Source organism: Bufo bufo, chromosome 3, assembly GCF_905171765.1.
Source record: "Bufo bufo chromosome 3, aBufBuf1.1, whole genome shotgun sequence".
Classification (NCBI taxonomy): Eukaryota; Metazoa; Chordata; class Amphibia; order Anura; family Bufonidae; genus Bufo; species Bufo bufo.
Window position 1 is genome coordinate 610,114,969 of NC_053391.1, and position 19,878 is coordinate 610,134,846.

The following is a 19,878-nucleotide window of genomic DNA, read 5'->3' on the forward strand; positions in this document are numbered from 1 at the left end:
ACAGGGTGGCCGACGGCCGTTTCACGTACATAGACTGCAAGCTTGTCTAATGGCGAGTGCCGTGCTTCTTCGATACCTGGAATATTTTGGAGAGTCTTCTGTTTGGCACTGAGCACCAACAGACATTGTGGAACCACAAGTCTCAGGAGGTGATCCTGGTCGGTGAGCGGTAGTGCAGTCTTTATACCTTAAAAAGGATTTTCTGGATAGGTCATCAGTATCTGATGGGTTGGGGTCCGACACCCGGGACCCACACCAGCACTCTCAGTACCGCCGCAGCTTTCCCTAAGCCATGTGAGGTCATGTGCATTGGTCACATGGCCTAGGCGCAGCTCAGCCCGCAGCTCAGCCCCACTGAATTGGGCTGAGCTGTAATACCAAGCACAGCCACTGTCAAATGGTTGGCGCTGTGCTTGGTGAGAAGGGAGAAGGCCGTGGCGCCACTGCAAGTACCGATGCATTCTGAAACAGCGATTGACGGGGGTCCAGGGTGTTGGATCACAGGTCATCTGTAAAAATATCTCAGAAAACTCCTTTAATACTGGAGTAATATGTACGGGGTCAACCTGACAGTAGCTCTGTGTCTCAGGAGTGTTGCATTTTCAACTTGTCCTTTGTTCTTCTGGAGATAAGCAGCCGCTATAGCTGATAACTTCATGCTCCCTACTGCAGTAAAGATGCACACTCTACTGCTTATTTGTGATATGCAGGCTAGGTGACTACCTCACTAGTGTAAGTGTGGCTGTAAAGACAAGAGAGTGTCAGGACGGCAGCCAGTGCTCCCTCTAAGGCGCAGTGTAGCACAGATGTTGTCCCCACTCAGGATAAGTTTGCTACTGGATCATAGGGAGAATTGTGCAGCCATCAGCCGCTCATCCTCTCTATCCCCTCTCTGCACAGTTCTCCCTATGATCTGTGCAGCCATCAGCCGCTCATCCTCTCTATCCCCTCTCTGCAAAGTTCTCCCTATGATCTGAGCAGCCATCAGCCGCTCATCCTCTCTATCCCCTCTGCACAGTTCTCCCTATGATCTGTGCAGCCATCAGCCGCTCATCCTCTCTATCCCCTCTCTGCACAGTTCTCCCTATGATCTGTGCAGCCATCAGCCGCTCATCCTCTCTATCCCCTCTGCACAGTTCTCCCTATGATCTGAGCAGCCATCAGCCGCTCATCCTCTCTATCCCCTCTCTGCACAGTTCTCCCTATGATCTGTGCAGCCATCAGCCGCTCATCCTCTCTATCCCCTCTCTGCACAGTTCTCCCCATTATCTGTGAAGCCATCAGCCGCTCATCCTCTCTATCCCCTCTGCACAGTTCTCCCTATGATCTGTGCAGCCATCAGCCGCTCATCCTCTCTATCCCCTCTCTGCACAGTTCTCCCCATTATCTGTGAAGCCATCAGCCGCTCATCCTCTCTATCCCCTCTCTGCACAGTTCTCCCTATTATCTGTGCAGCCATCAGCCGCTCGTCTCTATCCCCTCTGCACAGTTCTCCCTATTATCTGTGCAGCCATCAGCCGCTCATCGTCTCTATCCCCTCTGCACAGTTCTCCCTATTATCTGTGCAGCCATCAGCCGCTCATCGTCTCTATCCCCTCTGCACAGTTCTCCCTATTATCTGTGCAGCCATCAGCCGCTCATCCTCTCTATCCCCTCTGCACAGTTCTCCCTATTATCTGTGCAGCCATCAGCCGCTTATCCTCTCTATCCCCTCTCTGCACAGTTCTCCCTATTATCTGTGCAGCCATCAGCCGCTCGTCTCTATCCCCTCTGCACAGTTCTCCCTATTATCTGTGCAGCCATCAGCCGCTTATCCTCTCTATCCCCTCTCTGCACAGTTCTCCCTATTATCTGTGCAGCCATCAGCCGCTCGTCTCTATCCCCTCTGCACAGTTCTCCCTATTATCTGTGCAGCCATCAGCCGCTCGTCTCTATCCCCTCTGCACAGTTCTTCCTATTATCTGTGCAGCCATCAGCCGCTCATCGTCTCTATCCCCTCTGCACAGTTCTCCCTATTATCTGTGCAGCCATCAGCCGCTCATCCTCTCTATCCCCTCTGCACAGTTCTCCCTATGATCTGTGCAGCCATCAGCCGCTCATCCTCTCTATCCCCTCTGCACAGTTCTCCCTATGATCTGTGCAGCCATCAGCCGCTCATCCTCTCTATCCCCTCCTTGCATTCATCTCTATAATTAATGCAGGGAGGAGACAGGTTACGGCCTCCTGTTAGATCATGGATAACACTGGACCCAAGGAATTCAACATTAATCATTCCCCCTCCTTGCACCAGGAACCCTTAAAGGGGTTGTCCAGTTTCAAAAGGAACTGGACAACTCAAGGTCTCAACCTCTAAGATAATACATCATTACTTACCTGACAGATCCCATGCCACTTCTCCCAGCAGGGCTCTGTTTTCCTGGCTGCAGAGGTGGCGTCACGATGACAATACATCATGACCGCTGCAGCTAATCACTGGCCTCAGCTGTGCACTTAAAAAGGTTAGTGATTGGCTGCAGCAGTCACACGTCATTGCTGCAGCCGGAAAAACAGAGCCTTGCCGGGAGAACTAGAGCAGTGGCGGAGAATCTGTTATCTGTTCTTTCTTACAAACTGCCCCCCCCCCCCCCCCCCCCCCCCCCACAATCCCAAGTTGTCTGGCTCCCTGTTGAAACTTCACAACTCTTAATTGCTGACTAACCCCTTCACTGCTCCCAAAACCCCCAGGGAAGCTGGAGTTAACCCCTCACTGCCATAAAACACCTGGCATACAGAGATTAACCCCTTCCCTAGCCGGGACCCCAAAGGATCTTTATACAAACCCTTTCACTGCCCAAAATGACCAAAAAGATTTTTTTAACCCCTTGACTGTCATAGTCCACCAGATATATTGCCATTAATCCTTTTCTCTGATCACTAGGAATGCTGACATTAATGCCCATACTGCCCAGGACCACCAGAGACACAGACATTAACGCCTATACTGCCCAGGACCACCAGAGACACAGACATTAAACCCTTCACTGCCATGGACCAACAGGGATGTAGATGATAACCATCACTGTGCTGTTAAATACTATTTGCCTGGATGTGATGCGGTCCTGTATATCTGGCAGGTTTGATAGCTATTAGCTAATTATTAGGGCGTTCCACATTAATATTTAGTTAATATGAATCTGTTTTGCCCAACACGTAGGAAGCAGTGTTGGGCTCCATAACTGGGCAGCTCACTAGATTTCCTCAGGAAAGTTCGTTAATATTAGATTGACGGGGGGAGAGGGCGATTCCCGACACCCCAGGCAATCAGCTGTTCGTATAAGCGCTGCTTTCTCTTCAAACAGCTGACTGGCAGGGGTGCTGGGAGTCGTCCACCCTGGTCGATCTGATACTGATAACCTATCCTGAGGTCATCAATATAGAGATGCAGGACAGAGCAATGTAAAGTCACTGACCTTTGTGATGGAAATGAAGACTTTTTCTAGGATGGCATTGGGCTGTGCTCTTCTTGGTCCACTGTCCTGCAGGCCCAGTCGTAGTGCACAGGGCTTAGCAATAAATCTAGAAAAGACCAGAAAATCTAATCAGATATCAATATTCAACCAAAGCATGACTGCTTTACAGGGTATAGCTACACTGCAAATCCCAAGACTCCCATTCAGGGGACGTCCACAAGTCAGAATTAAACCCGACATGCACTTTACAAGTGACCCATTAGCCTCATTGTCATTTAGTGAAGCAAATACGTGGCTTCTATGTGAGGAATCTGTAGGATGCTCATTCTGCTCACAGATTTTTTTCCACAGCAAAGTGAACATATGAATGAGGTGTAAAATACACTGTTCATTTGCACTGCATACACAATGATTGCTGATAAGGATTTATTTGCAGAATCCGTACTTAAAGGGGATATCCCATGACTAATGTAAAAAATGAAAAATCAGGCATCATATCAGTCTCTTTCTAACAAAGCCAGAACCAGCCCTGTACCTCACATGGGTCCAGAGATCTCCACGTTCATTACTCTGCTAGATTTATATCAAGCTGAGAGCTCAAGGGGAGTGTCTTTACTACTGCAGCTCAGTGGGCGTGTCCATGGTCTCCCTATCACAGCTCAAGGGGAGTGTCTTTACTACTGCAGCTCGGTGGGCGTGTCCATGCTCTCCCTATCACAGCTCAAGGGGAGTGTCTTTACTACTGCAGCTCGGTGGGCGTGTCCATGCTCTCCCTATCACAGCTCAAGGGGAGTGTCTTTACTACTGCAGCTCGGTGGGCGTGCCCATTCTGCTGAAGATCTCTCCCTATAACAGCTCAGGAGAAGGTTGAAGGATAAAACTGAGCATGTGCAGCCATCTCAGTGAGCAGGACAAAGAAATAAGAGGGGGGGGAATAAATAAATTTAAAAAAAATGCAGGTGGCGCTTTGCAGATACATTTTATTGAATAAGTCTGTGGCTACTGGCTATGAATTTTTTTTTTTATTACATGCAATTACAAAAGTAATCAGATGCTGTAGAATATTTTTGGTGGGACAACCCCTTTAAAAAGGTTTTCCAGAATTAACAATGCAGCTGTATGGGGATAAGCGATTACAGTAGTGATCCTTCATACTGTGAATGAGATCGCTGCAGGTAAGTGCAATGGTCTCCTTCACTAAGCCAACTGTTGGGAAGGAACACTTCCTTCCCCACAAACGGCTGTATATCGGAGCACTTAAACCAGTCACTATGCTCAGGATAGGTTATTGATATCAAACCGGTGGGGGTCTAACTGACAGCAACTAGGTCATCAATATTTTACATTAGGAAAACCCCTTTAAATCTTGAACGTGTGAACATGCCATCCAGTGTATGTGTCAAATACTAAGTAAGGCTAGTATTAAACCTGCAGATCAGGCAGATAATAGTCGGGAAGGAAGCATTCCTTCCCGACAATCGCATGCAGGTCAGCGGAGGAGACCACCCCTATTACATGCAGTGATCTCCTCCACGGTATGAGGAGCAGCGATAGTTATGCCATCTCTCATCCCTATACAGAATCACTGTTTACCGACAGCAGGCACAATCTGCAGCCGGCAAGCGATGATTTTTAAACCTGCTTAAAAAGGTTGCGACTACCCCATGATCATTCATCAGGCAATCAGCGACACTATTACACAGGGCGGTTCATCGCTAGCGAGCATTCCTATGAACGCTTGTCAGCGATTATCTGCCTGACAATGGCCTGGCGGAATACTGCCTTAAAAGGGGTTCTCCAGGAATTAAAAAAATTAAAACACTTAATTATTTTATAATATATTCACAAATACATTGCATTACGTAGAATGGCTTGTTTTGTCTAAGGAGCAATCATTAGGTCAGCGGCCACTTTATTTCTCCTATCAGTACACACAAAACCTGTCCTAATCACACAGGAGGACAAGTTACTTCAGAGCACTTAGGTTATAAGCTGCTTCATCCTCCTTTCTGCTCTGCTTGTCAGGAATCATGATCCTGAATACAGGTGAATCTCTGTTGGAATGGAGAAGATGAGACATGAGAGGAGGTGGGGTTGTGGCTAATGAGCAGCTGGACTTGTATGCAGTCTCCATTACCACAGTCTGTCCTGTCCTTTCCGTCCTCTCTGTACTTCATGTCTCCTCATGAACTAAATTCCCCAGAGATTCAGCTAAAGTTCTTATGAGGAGGAGGAGGAGGAGGAGACAGCTCTTTACCTTAGTGTTGTAAAGTAACTTGAGCTCATGTGTGATCAGGACAGGTTTTGTGTGAACTAATGGGACAGCGGCCATTTTGTTTCCCCTTATGATTGCTCCCCAGACAAAACGAGCCATTATAAATAATGAAAGGTATTTGAGACTATATTCAGAATAAAGTAATATTTAAGTATTTTCATTTTCTTAATTCCCCGGAGAACCCCTTTAATGGAGCACACTCTCAGCAATATGCTCCATTATATAATGCTCTTCTGTAATAACTATAAATTAAAGAAAGCGATTTAATGACTTCCATTACATAAACTGAGAGTGATTCTGTGATTATAAAAGATATTATGTGGCATATTATGTTTTTTCCTCTCTGTAGGATTAGGATGAGGCTTCGCAGTGATCACAATATTACTGCAACTTTTAAACCTACATAACAGGTTTTAAACTGATTATATAGCTCTGTGGGAGGCAGATATATAACACTGATGGTACCTGGCTTTAGTTTTTCATAGTCTCCAAAGTGCCCAAAAAAGTTTTAAAGCTATGCAAATTACCTATTGCAAGTGCCCAGTGCGCCCCGCCTTACTTGTGCCCGAATCCTCCCCTCTTTATCGTCTGGCCAGCCCTGTATCCTTGCGGCGTCATTTTCGTCTCCATTCATAATCCAGCGGCCTGTGCAGTACATTGCCCACTGTGGACAGAGGCATACTGATATGGAGTGCGCATGCGCCGGTTACTGGTTACTTAACACAGCCCCTGATTTATCATACCTTCGCTCCAGAATTCTGGCATTAAAAAGACGCATAATAGGGCTTTTGCAACTTTTTTGCACGAAATTTATGCGATTGCACAAAATGTGCGACTTTTTACATTTGTACACCTCTCACTCCAGTTTTGTAATATGGGTGGGAAAGTGGGTGTAGTTAGCTATGGTAATAAGTTTCACTCCAGATTTATCATTGAGACTTTTTTTAAAAGCCGCAATCTCACTCCAGGAGGAGGGTGGAGGAGCTTCTCTAGACAGACGTGTTAGATTTGGCTTGTCCTTAAACCTATCAAACATGTGACATTTGATAAATGTGGCACAAAGTACAACAACACAGACTCAAGCAAAACTGACTTCAAATATTCTCTTCATGATAAATTCCCCCCACAGTGTTTGACACATTTACTGAGCCTTTAAATGGATTGTCTTCCAAGTTTTTTTTTTCCCCCCAGTAACTGCCCACCCAGGAGGACCTGTGAAGAGAAGTAGGATACTTACCAGCTCCCAGACGCTCACTTCTGGCTCAGGGGGTCTACTGCTGTCTTCACTGCACTTCGGTCCCTGCATGAAACTTTTGACATGCATGGGGGCCCATAACCAATGACTGGCCATAGTGGTGATGTGTCCCCAAGCAGGACAGTGAAGACAGCTGAGAATCGGGGAGCAGTTAAAGGGAATCCTTCACCTCTGGCAAGCCCCAATAAGTAGAGTAATACATGTATGAAACACATTCCCCCGATGATAGTCACCCCCATTACCGTCACTGAGCGGCTGCACATCAGCCATGAAATGTGTGAAGGACTCCTGTGCATGCGCACATAATGGAGAAGACTCCAAGAGAAGTCCTCTCTACGCATTCATCGCCTGGTTTGTGGGTGCATGGCAGGAGAATGGGGGCAAGTACTGATGTGGAGTCAAGTACAGTAGAACCCCTGCTGCTAATAGGATTTGCCGGAGGTGACCGATTCGGTTTAATCAGAATCGTCACCAGGATCTTAGGGCCCAATCAGATGACTGTAGGTGATTCGTGCCCATATTGCAGACCGCAAACAGCGGGTCTGCAATATATGGGCACCAGCCGTGTGAATCCAGTTATCACAGTAACCCGTTGATTTGAACAGGTCCGCAATCCGCAAGATATTGCGCAGTGTGGAACGGAGGCACGGATCGGAAGCCCATGGAAGCACTACGAAGCACTTCCGTGTGCATTCGGGTCCATGCCACCACGCCGCGAAAGATAGGACATGCCCTATCTTCTGCCATATATTGCAGACTCATTCAAGTCAATGGGTCCGCATAAAGCTGCATGGTTTCTGGGCAGATCAGCGATTACAAATCACGATCTGCTGCCCAGAAACGATCATTTACTTGCAAGCACTAAACAGGATCCGCTGCTGCACCTTTAGACGGGCAGATTGTTAGGAATGAAAGTTTCTGTCCGAATATCGAGCATCTTTAGACTATTATCTGAAGTAATACATCAGTAGTACTAAAAAAAAAAAAAATATATCATAATAATATTTTCTACTCCGCTCATTCAAGCTGTGCTGAAATACACTGTCAATATGCACAGGAGTCCACTCCATTATGTTAGCGCCGCACAGACTGCGCATTTCAGTGCACATTTGATTGCGGACAGCAGGGGAACAGCGGGTAGTAAGAAAACAAAAAAATAGCAATCTGGAGCCTTCATTTGCTGTAGTACTCGTGTATCACTGCAGAAAATCCAGAATCGCGGCGACTGCCTTTCAGTATGCTTCCCTGACAGCCGCCGCGGGGTGGGGTTATATAAAAAAAAAAAGGGGTTGTCCAACTTCTGTCTTGAGACGCTCCTACGCTTTCTATGCCATCCCTTTCTTGGAGTAAGTACGCTACAATTTTTGCAACTTTTTTTTAAAGAAATTGGTATATCTGGCGTAAATCAGCACGATAGACTAACCATGCCCACCTTCCAAAGTGGGACTGAGTGGATAAAAATGCAAACGGTCTCAAAATTTATTAGCAAATAGACACAGAGTCACAAAGCCCAATTCTGCAAGTTTTTGAAGCAAGAATTGTGGAGTGCGAGTCTCTATAAATTCCCCGTATGGGTACCACAGTAGAAAAATAGGGGAACCAGTAAGTGTCCCTGCAAATTCACCTGTGTTCAATCTGTGTAGTTATTGTTACTAAACCTGCTCCCCTTTACTTACAACCTGTCACTGAGCAGGTCGCTGCAGAGTCATCTTATTAACCCTTCACAAGCCAGTATGGAAGGCAACTTGCCTCGGATACAAAGACGTCTATTAACCATGTCACAGAGATGCCAGCATATAACCACTGGTAAAGCCCGCAGGACTGGTGCAGACAGCGTAAAACCTATGCAGACTATTTCACCGGACTGTACCTCGTATAGCCCCCCCTCTCCCCTAGCAGCTCAAGCTGAAATTTCACATCCATGTGTCCATCCCTGAGCCTCTCGGTAAAAGCCTCCAGAAACCAGCACACACCACACTGGCGCGCACTAAGCTCGTACCTTCTTTTGGGAGTATTTGCTATTTGTTCACCTGCTTTAGGTTTCATGCACACGACTATATCCATTTTGCGAATTCGCAAAACATGGATTCCAGCGGTTTGCACGCCGCATTTTTCTACTAGAACTGGCTATTTTTGTCTGCAAAATGGGCAAGTTGGACATGTTCAATAATTTGTGGAACAGCCACGCAGATGTGGACAACACAAGGAGGACGCCCGTGTACCGTCTGCATATTCTGCACACCCAGAGTAAAGAACGGGTCCATGTGTGAGCTGTAAAAAATCCAACTACGGTGGTGTGCATTTGTGCGCAGATCCCATGGTGAAAGTGGGCTGAATCCACAGACGGCAGGAGATTACTTCCATGTGGATTTGCCGATTGTGCCAAGAAAGGACATGTCCCTTATTGATGCCGAAACCAGTTTTCCTGGAGTGTAATATTTATGGCCTGTTCTCAGAAAAGGTCGTCAATATCTGACTGCTGGGGGTCTAAGGCCTCTTGCACACGAAAGTATTTTCTTTCCGTGACCGTTCCGTTTTTTTTTTGCGGACCGTATGCGGAACCATTCACTTCAATGGGTCCGCAAAAAAAAAAAATGGAAGCTACTCTGTGAGCATTCCAAATGTCCGTATTTCTGTTCTGCAAAAAAATAGAACATGTCCTATTATTGTCTGCATTACGGACAAGGATAGGACTGTTCTGTTAGCGGACAGCTGTTCCGTTCTGCAAAATACGGAATGCACACGGATGTCATACGTATTTTTTGCGGACCCCAAAATACATACTTTCGTGTGCAAGAGGCCTAAGGGTACTTTCACACTAGCGTTTTTCTTTTCCGGCACCGAGTTCCGTCTTAGGGGCTCTATACCGGAAAAGAACTGATCAGTTTCATCCCTATGCATTCTGAATGGAGAGAAATCCGTTCAGGATGCATCAGGATGTCTTCAGTTCAGTCACTGAACGGCGTTTTGGACGGAGGAAATACCACAGCATTCTACGGTATCATCTCAGTCCAAAATTCCAGATCAGTTGCCACTGTGTGAACATGACCTAACAGTTTTTAACACCAACCACTCTCAATAAATATACATAACACTGAGAAAATTGGAAACACAAACTTCCAGACCAGGAGACCTGCCAAACACTTAGGCCCCTTTCACATGAGCGAGTTTTCCGCGCGGGTGCAATGCGCGAGGCAAACGCATTACTCCCGCACTGAATCCGGACCCATTCATTTCAATGGGTCTGTGTAAATGAGCGTTGTTTTTCACGTATCACTTGTGCGTTGCGTGAAAATCGCAGCATGTTCTATATGCTGCGTTTTTCACGCAACGCTGGCCCCATAGAAGTGAATAGGGCAGCGTGAAAATCGCATCCGCACGGATGGTTGCCAAGAGATATTGTTTGTAAACCTTCAGTTTATCACGCGCGTGCAAAACGCATCAATGCGCATTTCATCATGCGCAATAAAAACTGAACGCAATCGCAGACAAAACTGAATGAGCTTGCTTGCGAAATCGCGCATTTTTAACTGAACGCATCCGGACCTAATCCGGATCGCTGCAAGGGGCCTAAGGATACGCCAGATCAAATCAAAAACTGTTGCAAAATCAGACCGAAATGGGTTGGTTTTATGGCCCCAATACTGCAGGATTGCAACGCTAGTGTGAAAGTACCCTAAGCTGCGTTTTTTCCCTGCAGCATGGGAATAAGATTTCCGACATCTCACCCACTTTGCTTGCACTGTAAACTCTGCAGATTTTCTGCACAAAATAAGAATCTGCAGCTTTTACGCCACATGTCGCCGCACCCTTAAAGAGCATCTGTCGGCAGGATCAACTCTACTACACCATACACACTGTCTGATAGGGTAGATTCTGCTGATTAAAAGGGTGCCTGTGTTGTGAAGTGGCTGTAGGGTTCCTTATGCAAGTGCACTGAGGATGGGGGATTTTGCCCAAAAAATATAAATAAATAATGAATGATCTCAATTATATTCCATTTAAAGATGATTATCAATTTTTCACAATTATTTTTTCTGGCAAGGCCTTTTTTTCTAATGACATCATGATTATGTAAGAGCATTAGAGCGCTAACTGCATAATCGCATATGTGTTGTAGGGAAATAGTCTATACGATACATGCACCAGTAATAGGAGGGTGCAGCCACCCACCGGTCGGAGTGGGATTGGTGGATGGGATCGGCGCGGTGGTAGGAGGAAAGCCTACAGACCTTCAGACAAGGTGCAGGTCCCTGTAATCAGGTGGCGGAGCCCATTCCGTCACCGCTCCCCCGTACCAGAGCCAATCACCGGGGCACATGAGGAGCCGGGATCTGCCAGCTGTCCCCGGAATTAGGCCCTTCTTCTGCAGGATGCACTCTTCAAAGTCTGGCGCCACCTACACAGGAGGAGGAGAGTAATGGCAGCTACACTTTCATTCGCCAAACAGGTCCCACGCTTGAACTCAGTTTGCACTGAGTGAAAAAAATTAATCAGTATGATGATTTTTCCAAAAATATTTTTTTTTATAAAAAATAAATATCGCCAGGCAGTGCACTAAAAGTGCAAATTACGCCTCAAGCCCTGTTTTGCGGTCTGCAAATCATGGATTCCCAAATATGGATCCTGGCCGTGAGCATGCCGCCTTCCCCCCCCCCCCCCCTTTTCTAGAGAAAAGTCCTATCCTTGTCCACAAAACAGATAAGAATAGGACATGTTCTAATTTCTTGTGGAGCCACAGAACAGACTTACGGTGTACTGTCTGCATCTTTTGAGGCCCCATTGAAATGAATGGGTCCACATCCAATTTGCAAAAAACATAGCTCGGATGTGGACCAAAACTATGGCCGTGTGCATGACGCCTTAAAGGGCTTCTGTCACCCCCAAAACACTTTTTTTTGGGCTTGTTAAAATTCTTATTTAACGACTATTCCCTATATAGGGCTCTTACCTTTGTCTGTGGCTTCTTTTCCTTAAAAATCGATCTTTTAAAATATACAAATCACTTCACTACCAGCAAGTAGAGCGTCTACTTGCTGGTAGCCGCCGCAAAAAACCGCCCCCTCCTCCTGTTGATTGACAGGGCCAGCGAGCGCTCTCCTCCTCCGGCTGGCCCTGTCAGCATTTCAAATCCCGCGCCCGTCTTCATTCGGCGCAGGCGCTCTGAGAGAAGGACGCTCGCCTCCTCAGCACTCCCTCAGTGCGTCTGCGCCGATGACGTCTTCTCTTTCGATGACGTCAAAAGGGTTTTCCGAGATTTTTTTTAACTGATGATCTATCGTCTGGATAGCTCATCAGTATCTGACCCCCACTGATCAGCTGTCTGAGAAGGCATCGGCGCTCACAGTAGTGCCACGGCCTTTTTGCACCATTTTCAATGGGGCTGAGCTGCGCATAGGCCATGTGACCGATGAACGTGATATCACGTGTCCTCGGCGCAGCTCAGCCTCATTGCAGCGAATGGGGCTGAGCTGAGATACCAAGTACGGATGAGTGAATCGACTTCGGATGAAACACCCGAAGTCGATTTGCATAAAACCTCGTTCCAATACTGTACGGAGCGAGCGCTGTGCCAACACCTGGCTCCGAGACTTCATGTAATAATTTAATAAATTGATTTCTACTGTAAAAAAAAAACATTTCCCGAACTCTGGTTCAGTTCTTAAGTGGTACCTTGGAACCGAACCCGAGCTCGGGAAATGGTTTTTTACAGTAGAAATCAATTTATGAAGTAATAACTTCGGCTCATCTGAGCCAATACATTCTAATACTGTGAGGAGCGCTTGCTCCATACAGTATTTGAACGAGGTTTTATGCGAATCGACTTCGGATGTTTCATCTGAAGTCGATTCGCTCATCCCTAATACAAAGCACAGCCGCTATACAATGGCTACGGCGTGACTCCAAGCGTCGCTCCCTTCTAAAACAGCTGATCGGCCGGGCCCCAGGTGTCAGACCCCCACCGATCAGATCCTGAGGATAAGTCATCAGTTAAAAAAACCTCGGACAGGCTCGTTAATGCTTCTGTGGTGAGAGGCCAGCTGTTCACATCGAAACGTGAGTAACTGACAGGCGGGCAGGCCACCAGATCAGTTACCGTAGGTAAGTCTAGTGCATTCACAGGGCGATGACATAAGCAGCTGACAGCGTTACCGGCCCCTGCCCATCAATGGGATCTCGTGTAACCAGCCATATGTGCATTGTCCGCTGCCCTGCCTCACAATGGGAGTTGTGTAATGAAGCATAATGTTTACCCAACCACTGGGCATGGCCAAACCCCCCCCCAGGATGTATTTGCTATCCATTATGTATGCACACATGTCGTAGGCCGCCGGCCCTGTCATTTGTCTATCCGAGAGCTTGCGAGCCACAGCAATCATTCACTCACCTGGTGTGTGTTTTACCAAATACTTGCATTTCCCAATAAATACACACTGAAGCATCTTTCATACAACTCCACGTTCTGCTGTCACTCTGTTATTCCTCCTGGAAATTAATTCATATATTGACAACTGGGGGTCAGCATTCCCCCTGTTAAAAAGGGTGTGTCCCTATGCACTGACGGTCACTGCGCAGGGCTAGGGTCAGCAACCTTTGGCACACCAGCCATTGTGAAACTACAACTCCCAGTATGCACACGTGCTCGGCTGCTCTTGGAACTTCCACAAAAGTGAAAGGAGCATGCTGGGAGTTGTGGTTTCACAATGGCTGGCGTGTCGGAGGTGGCTGATGTACAGACATGCCCTAGGACATGGGGAATGGGAACGGACAGATTTATAGAGCTAAACCTTCTGATTACAGATCAAGTATTCATCGACTCTATGATCGCATGCTGTCAGATCTGGAAAGCCTTTTCCAAAGCAGAGGATGCACTACATTATTTCCAGAAGAGTAAAAATACTTCTGAGTATTTTTAGCTGAGGAGGAGTACAAAAGTTACAGCAATTCAAATAAGTACTACATAGGCCTACATGACGTTAACAGGCTGCTATTTTGCCATTTATGGAACCATTACTAGTCTTATCCTCCATGTATAAATAGCAAATGTAGACGATTTCACATTTATCTGACATCATACACTAAACAGGGGACCACTGCCGCCACAACAGAGCCATCCACAGGGCTTCTATAGCAGTGCCGCCACAACAGAGCCATCCACAGGGCTTCTATAGCAGTGCCGCCACAACAGAGCCATCCACAGAGCTTCTATAGCAGTGCCGCCACAACAGAGCCATCCACAGGGCTTCTATAGCAGTGCCGCCACAACAGAGCCATCCACAGAGCTTCTATAGCAGTGCCGCCACAACAGAGCCATCCACAGAGCTTCTATAGCAGTGCCGCCACAACAGAGCCATCCACAGGGCTTCTATAGCAGTGCCGCCACAACAGAGCCATCCACAGGGCTTCTATAGCAGTGCCGCCACAACAGAGCCATCCACAGGGCTTCTATAGCAGTGCCGCCACAACAGAGCCATCCACAGAGCTTCTATAGCAGTGCCGCCACAACAGAGCCATCCACAGGGCTTCTATAGCAGTGCCGCCACAACAGAGCCATCCACAGAGCTTCTATAGCAGTGCCGCCACAACAGAGCCATCCACAGAGCTTCTATAGCAGTGCCGCCACAACAGAGCCATCCACAGAGCTTCTATAGCAGTGCTGCCACAACAGAGCCATCCACAGGGCTTCTATAGCAGTGCCGCCACAACAGAGCCATCCACAGGGCTTCTATAGCAGTGCCGCCACAACAGAGCCATCCACAGGGCTTCTATAGCAGTGCCGCCACAACAGAGCCATCCACAGGGCTTCTATAGCAGTGCCGCCACAACAGAGCCATCCACAGGGCTTCTATAGCAGTGCAGCCACAACAGAGCCGTCCACAGAGCTTCTATAGCAGTGCCGCCACAACAGAGCCATCCACAGGGCTTCTATAGCAGTGCCGCCACAACAGAGCCATCCACAGGGCTTCTATAGCAGTGCCGCCACAACAGAGCCATCCACAGGGCTTCTATAGCAGTGCCGCCACAACAGAGCCATCCACAGGGCTTCTGGTTGATTGAACTTTGTATAATACAGGATAACGAAATACAGTTTGCATCTAAATCAGAAGTGCAATAAAAAACTAGTTACCGCATATATACATAAGGATAGTGTAGAAAATAGGAATAGTTTTGTACAGATTATGTACAAATAAGTTAAGTATACAGGTGTTTATATTGCTATACAGAGAGCAAATATACAGATGTACTATGGACAAATATACAGATGTGCTATGGACAAATATACAGATCTACTGATGAACTGTTCTATATTGCTATACAGATGGGAAATATACAGATGTGCTATGTATATACAAATTTACAGATGTATAGTAAACAGATCTGCAGAATGCTATGAATATACAGTGCCTTGCAAAAGTATTCACCCCCCTTGACTTTTTTCGTATTTTGTTACATTACAGCCTTAACCCCTTAAGGACACAGCCTTTTTACACCTTAGGACCAGGGCCATTTTTTGAAAATCTGACCAGAGTCCCTTTAAGTGCTGATAACTTTAAAACGGTTTGACTTATCCAGGCCGTTCTGAGATTGTTTTTTCGTCACATATTGTACTTCATGACACTGGTAAAATGGAGTAAAAAAAAAAATTTTTTTTGCACCAAAAAATACCTAATTTAACAAAAATTTGAAAAAAATTAGCAAATTTCAAAGTTTCAGTTTCTCTACTTCTGTAATACATAGTAATACCCCCAAAAATTGTGATGACTTTACATTCCCCATATGTCTACTTCATGTTTGAATTGTTTTGGGAATGATATTTTATTTTTTGGGGATGTTATAAGGCTTAGAAGTTTAGAAGCAAATCTTGAAATTTTTCCGAAATTTACAAAAACTCAATTTCTAGGGACCAGTTCAGGTCTCAAGTCACTTTGCGAGGCTTACATTATAGAAACCACCCAAAAATGACCCCATCTAAGAAACTACACCCCTCAAGGTATTCAAAACTGATTTTGCATACGTTGTTAACCCTTTAGGTGTTGCACAAGAGTTATTGGCAAATAGGGAGGAAATTTGAGAATTTCATTTTTTTGTCTAATTTTTCATTTTAACCCATTTTTTCCACTAACAAACCAAGGGTTAACAGCCAAACAAGACTGTATCTTTATTGCCCTGACTCTGCCATTTACAGAAACACCCAATATGTGGCCGTAAACTACTGTACGGCCACACAGCGGGGCGTAGAGTGAAAGGTGCGCCGTTTGGTTTTTGGAAGGCTGATTTTTATGGACTGGTTTATTTACACCATGTCCCATTTGAAGCCCCCTGATGCACCCCTAGAGGAGAAACTCCCTAAAAGTGACCCCATCTAAGAAACTACACCCCTCAAGGTATTCAAAACTGATTTTACATACGTCGTTAACCCTTTAGGTGTTGCACAAGAGTTATTGGCAAATGGCGATGAAATTTGAGAATTTCATTTTTTTGCCTAATTTTCCATTTTAACCCATTTTTTCCACTAACAAAGCAAGGGTTAACAGCCAAACAAGACTGTATCTTTATTGCCCTGACTCTGCTGTTTACAGAAACACCCCATATGTGGCCGTAAACTACTGTACGGGCACACAGCGGGGCGTAGAGTGAAAGGTGCGCCGTTTGGTTTTTGGAGGGCTGATTTTGCTGGACTGTTTTTTTGGCACCATGTCCCATTTGAAGCCCCCCTGATGCACCCCTAGATTATAAACTCCATAAAAGTGACCCCATCTAAGAAACTACACCCCTCAAGGTATTCAAAACTGATTTTACAAACTTTGTTAACCCTTTAGGTGTTGCACAAGATTTAATGGAAAATAGAGATACAATTTCAAAATTTCACTTTTTTGGCAGATTTTCCATTTTAATATTTTTTTTCCAGTTACAAAGCAAGGGTTAACAGCCAAACAAAACTCATTATTTATGGCCCTAATTCTGTAGTTTACAGAAACACCCCATATGTGGTCGTAAACAGCTGTACGGGCACATGGCAGGGCGCAGAAGGAAAGGAACACCATATGGTTTTTGGAAGGCATATTTTGCTGGACTGTTTTTTTTGACACCATGTCCCATTTGAAGCCCCCCTGATGCACCCCTAGAGTAGAAACTCCAAAAAAGTGACCCCATTTTAGAAACTACGGGATAGGGTGGCAGTTTTGTTGGTACTAGTTTAGGGTACATATGATTTTTGGTTGCTCTATATTACACTTTTTGTGCGGCAAGGTAACAAGAAATAGCTTTTTTGGCACCGTTTTTTTTTTGTTATTTACAACATTCATCTGACAGGTTAGATCATGTGGTAATTTTATAGAGCAGGTTGTCACGGACGCGGAGATACCTAATATGTATACAATTTTTTTTATTTATGTAAGTTTTACACAATGATTTCATTTTTAAAACCAAAAAAATGTTTTAGTGTCTCCATAGTCTAAGAGCCATAGTTTTTTCAGTTTTTGGGCGATTATCTTAAGTAGGGTCTCATTTTTTGCGGGATGAGATGACGGTTTGATTGGCATCTATTTTGGGGTGCATATGACTTTTTGATTGCTTGCTATTACACTTTTTGTGACGTAAGATGACAAAAAATGGCTTTTTTTACACCGTTTTTATTTTTATTTTTTTACGGTGGTCATCTGAGGGGTTAGATCATGTGATATTTTTATAGAGCCGGGCGATACGGACGCGGCGATACCTAATATGTATACTTTTTTTTTATTTATGTAAGTTTTACACAATGATTTCATTTTTGAAACAAAAAAAATCATGTTTTAGTGTTTCCATAGTCTAAGAGCCATAGTTTTTTCAGTTTTTGGGCGATTATCTTGGGTAGGGTATGATTTTTGCGGGATGAGATGACGGTTTGATTGTTACAATTTTGGCGTACATGCGACTTTTTTGATCACTTTTATTACCTTTTTTGGGAAGTAAGGTGGGCAAAATTTCAATTTCATCATAGTTTTTTATTTTTTATTTTTATGGTGTTCACCGTTCGGGTAAAGTAACATGACCGTTTTATAGATCAGGTCGTTACGGACGCGGCGATACCAAACATGTGTAGGGAATTTTATTTTTTTCATTTTTTATCAGTGATAAATGTGTTTTTTGATTTTTACTTTTTTTTCACTTTTATTCACTTTTTTTGACCCAGACCCACTTGGTTCTTGAAGATCCAGTGGGTCTGATGTCTGAATAATACAGTACAGTACAATATATATTGTTCTGTACTGTATTTTACTTACACTGAACAGATCTATGCTTTCAGCACAGATCTGTTCAGCACCATGGACAGCAGGACGCCTGAGAGGCGTCCTGTTGCCATGGGAACCTTCCCCGTCTGCTCAGTACTGCTCAGAACTTCGCAGACGGGGAAGGGTAAGGAGGGGATCTCTCGGGGGGCTCTCTGGGGGCTCTCTCCCTCCCCATCGGGGGGCTGCAAAGGCACAGCAGCCCCCCGATGGGAGAGGGAGGGAGCTCCCTGCGCTGTTAACCTTTTCCATACAGCGGTCCGTACGGACCGCTGTATGGAAAGGGTTAAACGGCTGACATCGCATCGCAGATGTCAGCCGTTTATACCAGGGTGCCAGCAATGTGCTGGCACCCTGGTATCCCCACTAGACACCAACGATTATACAAGGGGAGGCGGGCGGGGGATCGCGATCCCGCCTGCCGCACCGCCCGCCTCCCGCACCGCCCACACCGCCCGCAACCCTCCCCCTGCACCTCCCGCCACCATAAAAATCATTCGGGGGTGCAGGGGGGGGTAAATAAAACTTTTTTTTTGGCATATAAAGTTTCTGATCCCTGCGGTCAGGGACTGCGGGGACCAGAAACTTCAGAAATCGCAGCAAACCGCAGGTCTGAATTGACCTGCGGTTTGCCGCGATCGCCGACATGGGGGGGTCACGGGACCCCCCCGCGCATTTAGCCTAGGTGCCTGCTCAATGATTTGAGCAGGCACCGGGTTCCGATCACTGCCAGCCGCACGGCAGTGATCGAAAATACACAGGGCGTACATGTACGCCCTGTGTCCTTAAGTACCAGGGCACAAGGGCGTACCTGTACGCCCTATGTCCTTAAGAGGTTAAAGGGAACCTGTCACCGGGATTTTGGGTATAGCGTTGAGGACATGGGTTGCTAGATGGCCGCTAGCACATCCGCAATACCCAGTCCCCATAGCTCTGTGTGCTTTTATTGTGTAAAAAAACAAAACGATTTCATACATATGCAAATTAACCTGAGATGAGTCAAAACTTGAAAATATGACTCTTCTCTGGTCACACAAGTAAGATATGACTCTTCTGTTAATTTGCATAAAAGGCAGGAAGTACAAAAATGCATAATCCTTATTGAATTTGTCTGCAAATTAAATTAAAAAAGTGTAATTTATATGTTTAGGGTAACACAATGAATATTTAGAAATGCTCAGTGAGGGTAGCATAGTAGAGGTGACAGGTTCCCTTTAAGTTCAATGTTTTGTTAATCTGAATTTTATGTGACAGATCAGAACACAATAGTCTAAGTTGGTGAAGTGAAATGAGAAAAATATATAAATAAAACTATTGTTTGGAAATGGAAAACAAAAAATTGCCATGTGCGGATGTATTCACCCCCTTTGTTAGGAAGCCCATAAAAAGCTCTGGTGCAACCAATTACCTTCAGAAGTCACATAATTAGTGAAATGATGTCCACCTGTGTGCAATCTAAGTGTCACATGATCTGTCATTACATATACACACCTTGTTTGAAAGGCCCCAGAGGCTGCAACACCTAAGCAAGAGGCATCACTAACCAAACACTGCCATGAAGACCAAGGAACTCTCCAAACAAGTAAGGGACAATGTTAATGAGAAGTACAAGTCAGGGTTAGGTTA

At 45.6% G+C, this 19,878-nt stretch overlaps 1 protein-coding gene across 1 annotated transcript in view; it reads right to left on the reverse strand.

Annotated features, from left to right (window-relative positions):
* CERS5 (ceramide synthase 5) overlaps nucleotides 1-19,878 on the reverse strand; it is a 96,150-nt gene that overhangs the window by 52,031 nt on the left and 24,241 nt on the right. Inside the window, exon 2 of the mRNA XM_040426004.1 lies at nucleotides 3,450-3,555. Within this exon, the coding sequence (XP_040281938.1) occupies nucleotides 3,450-3,555 (106 nt within the window). The remainder of the gene's footprint in view (nucleotides 1-3,449; nucleotides 3,556-19,878) is intronic.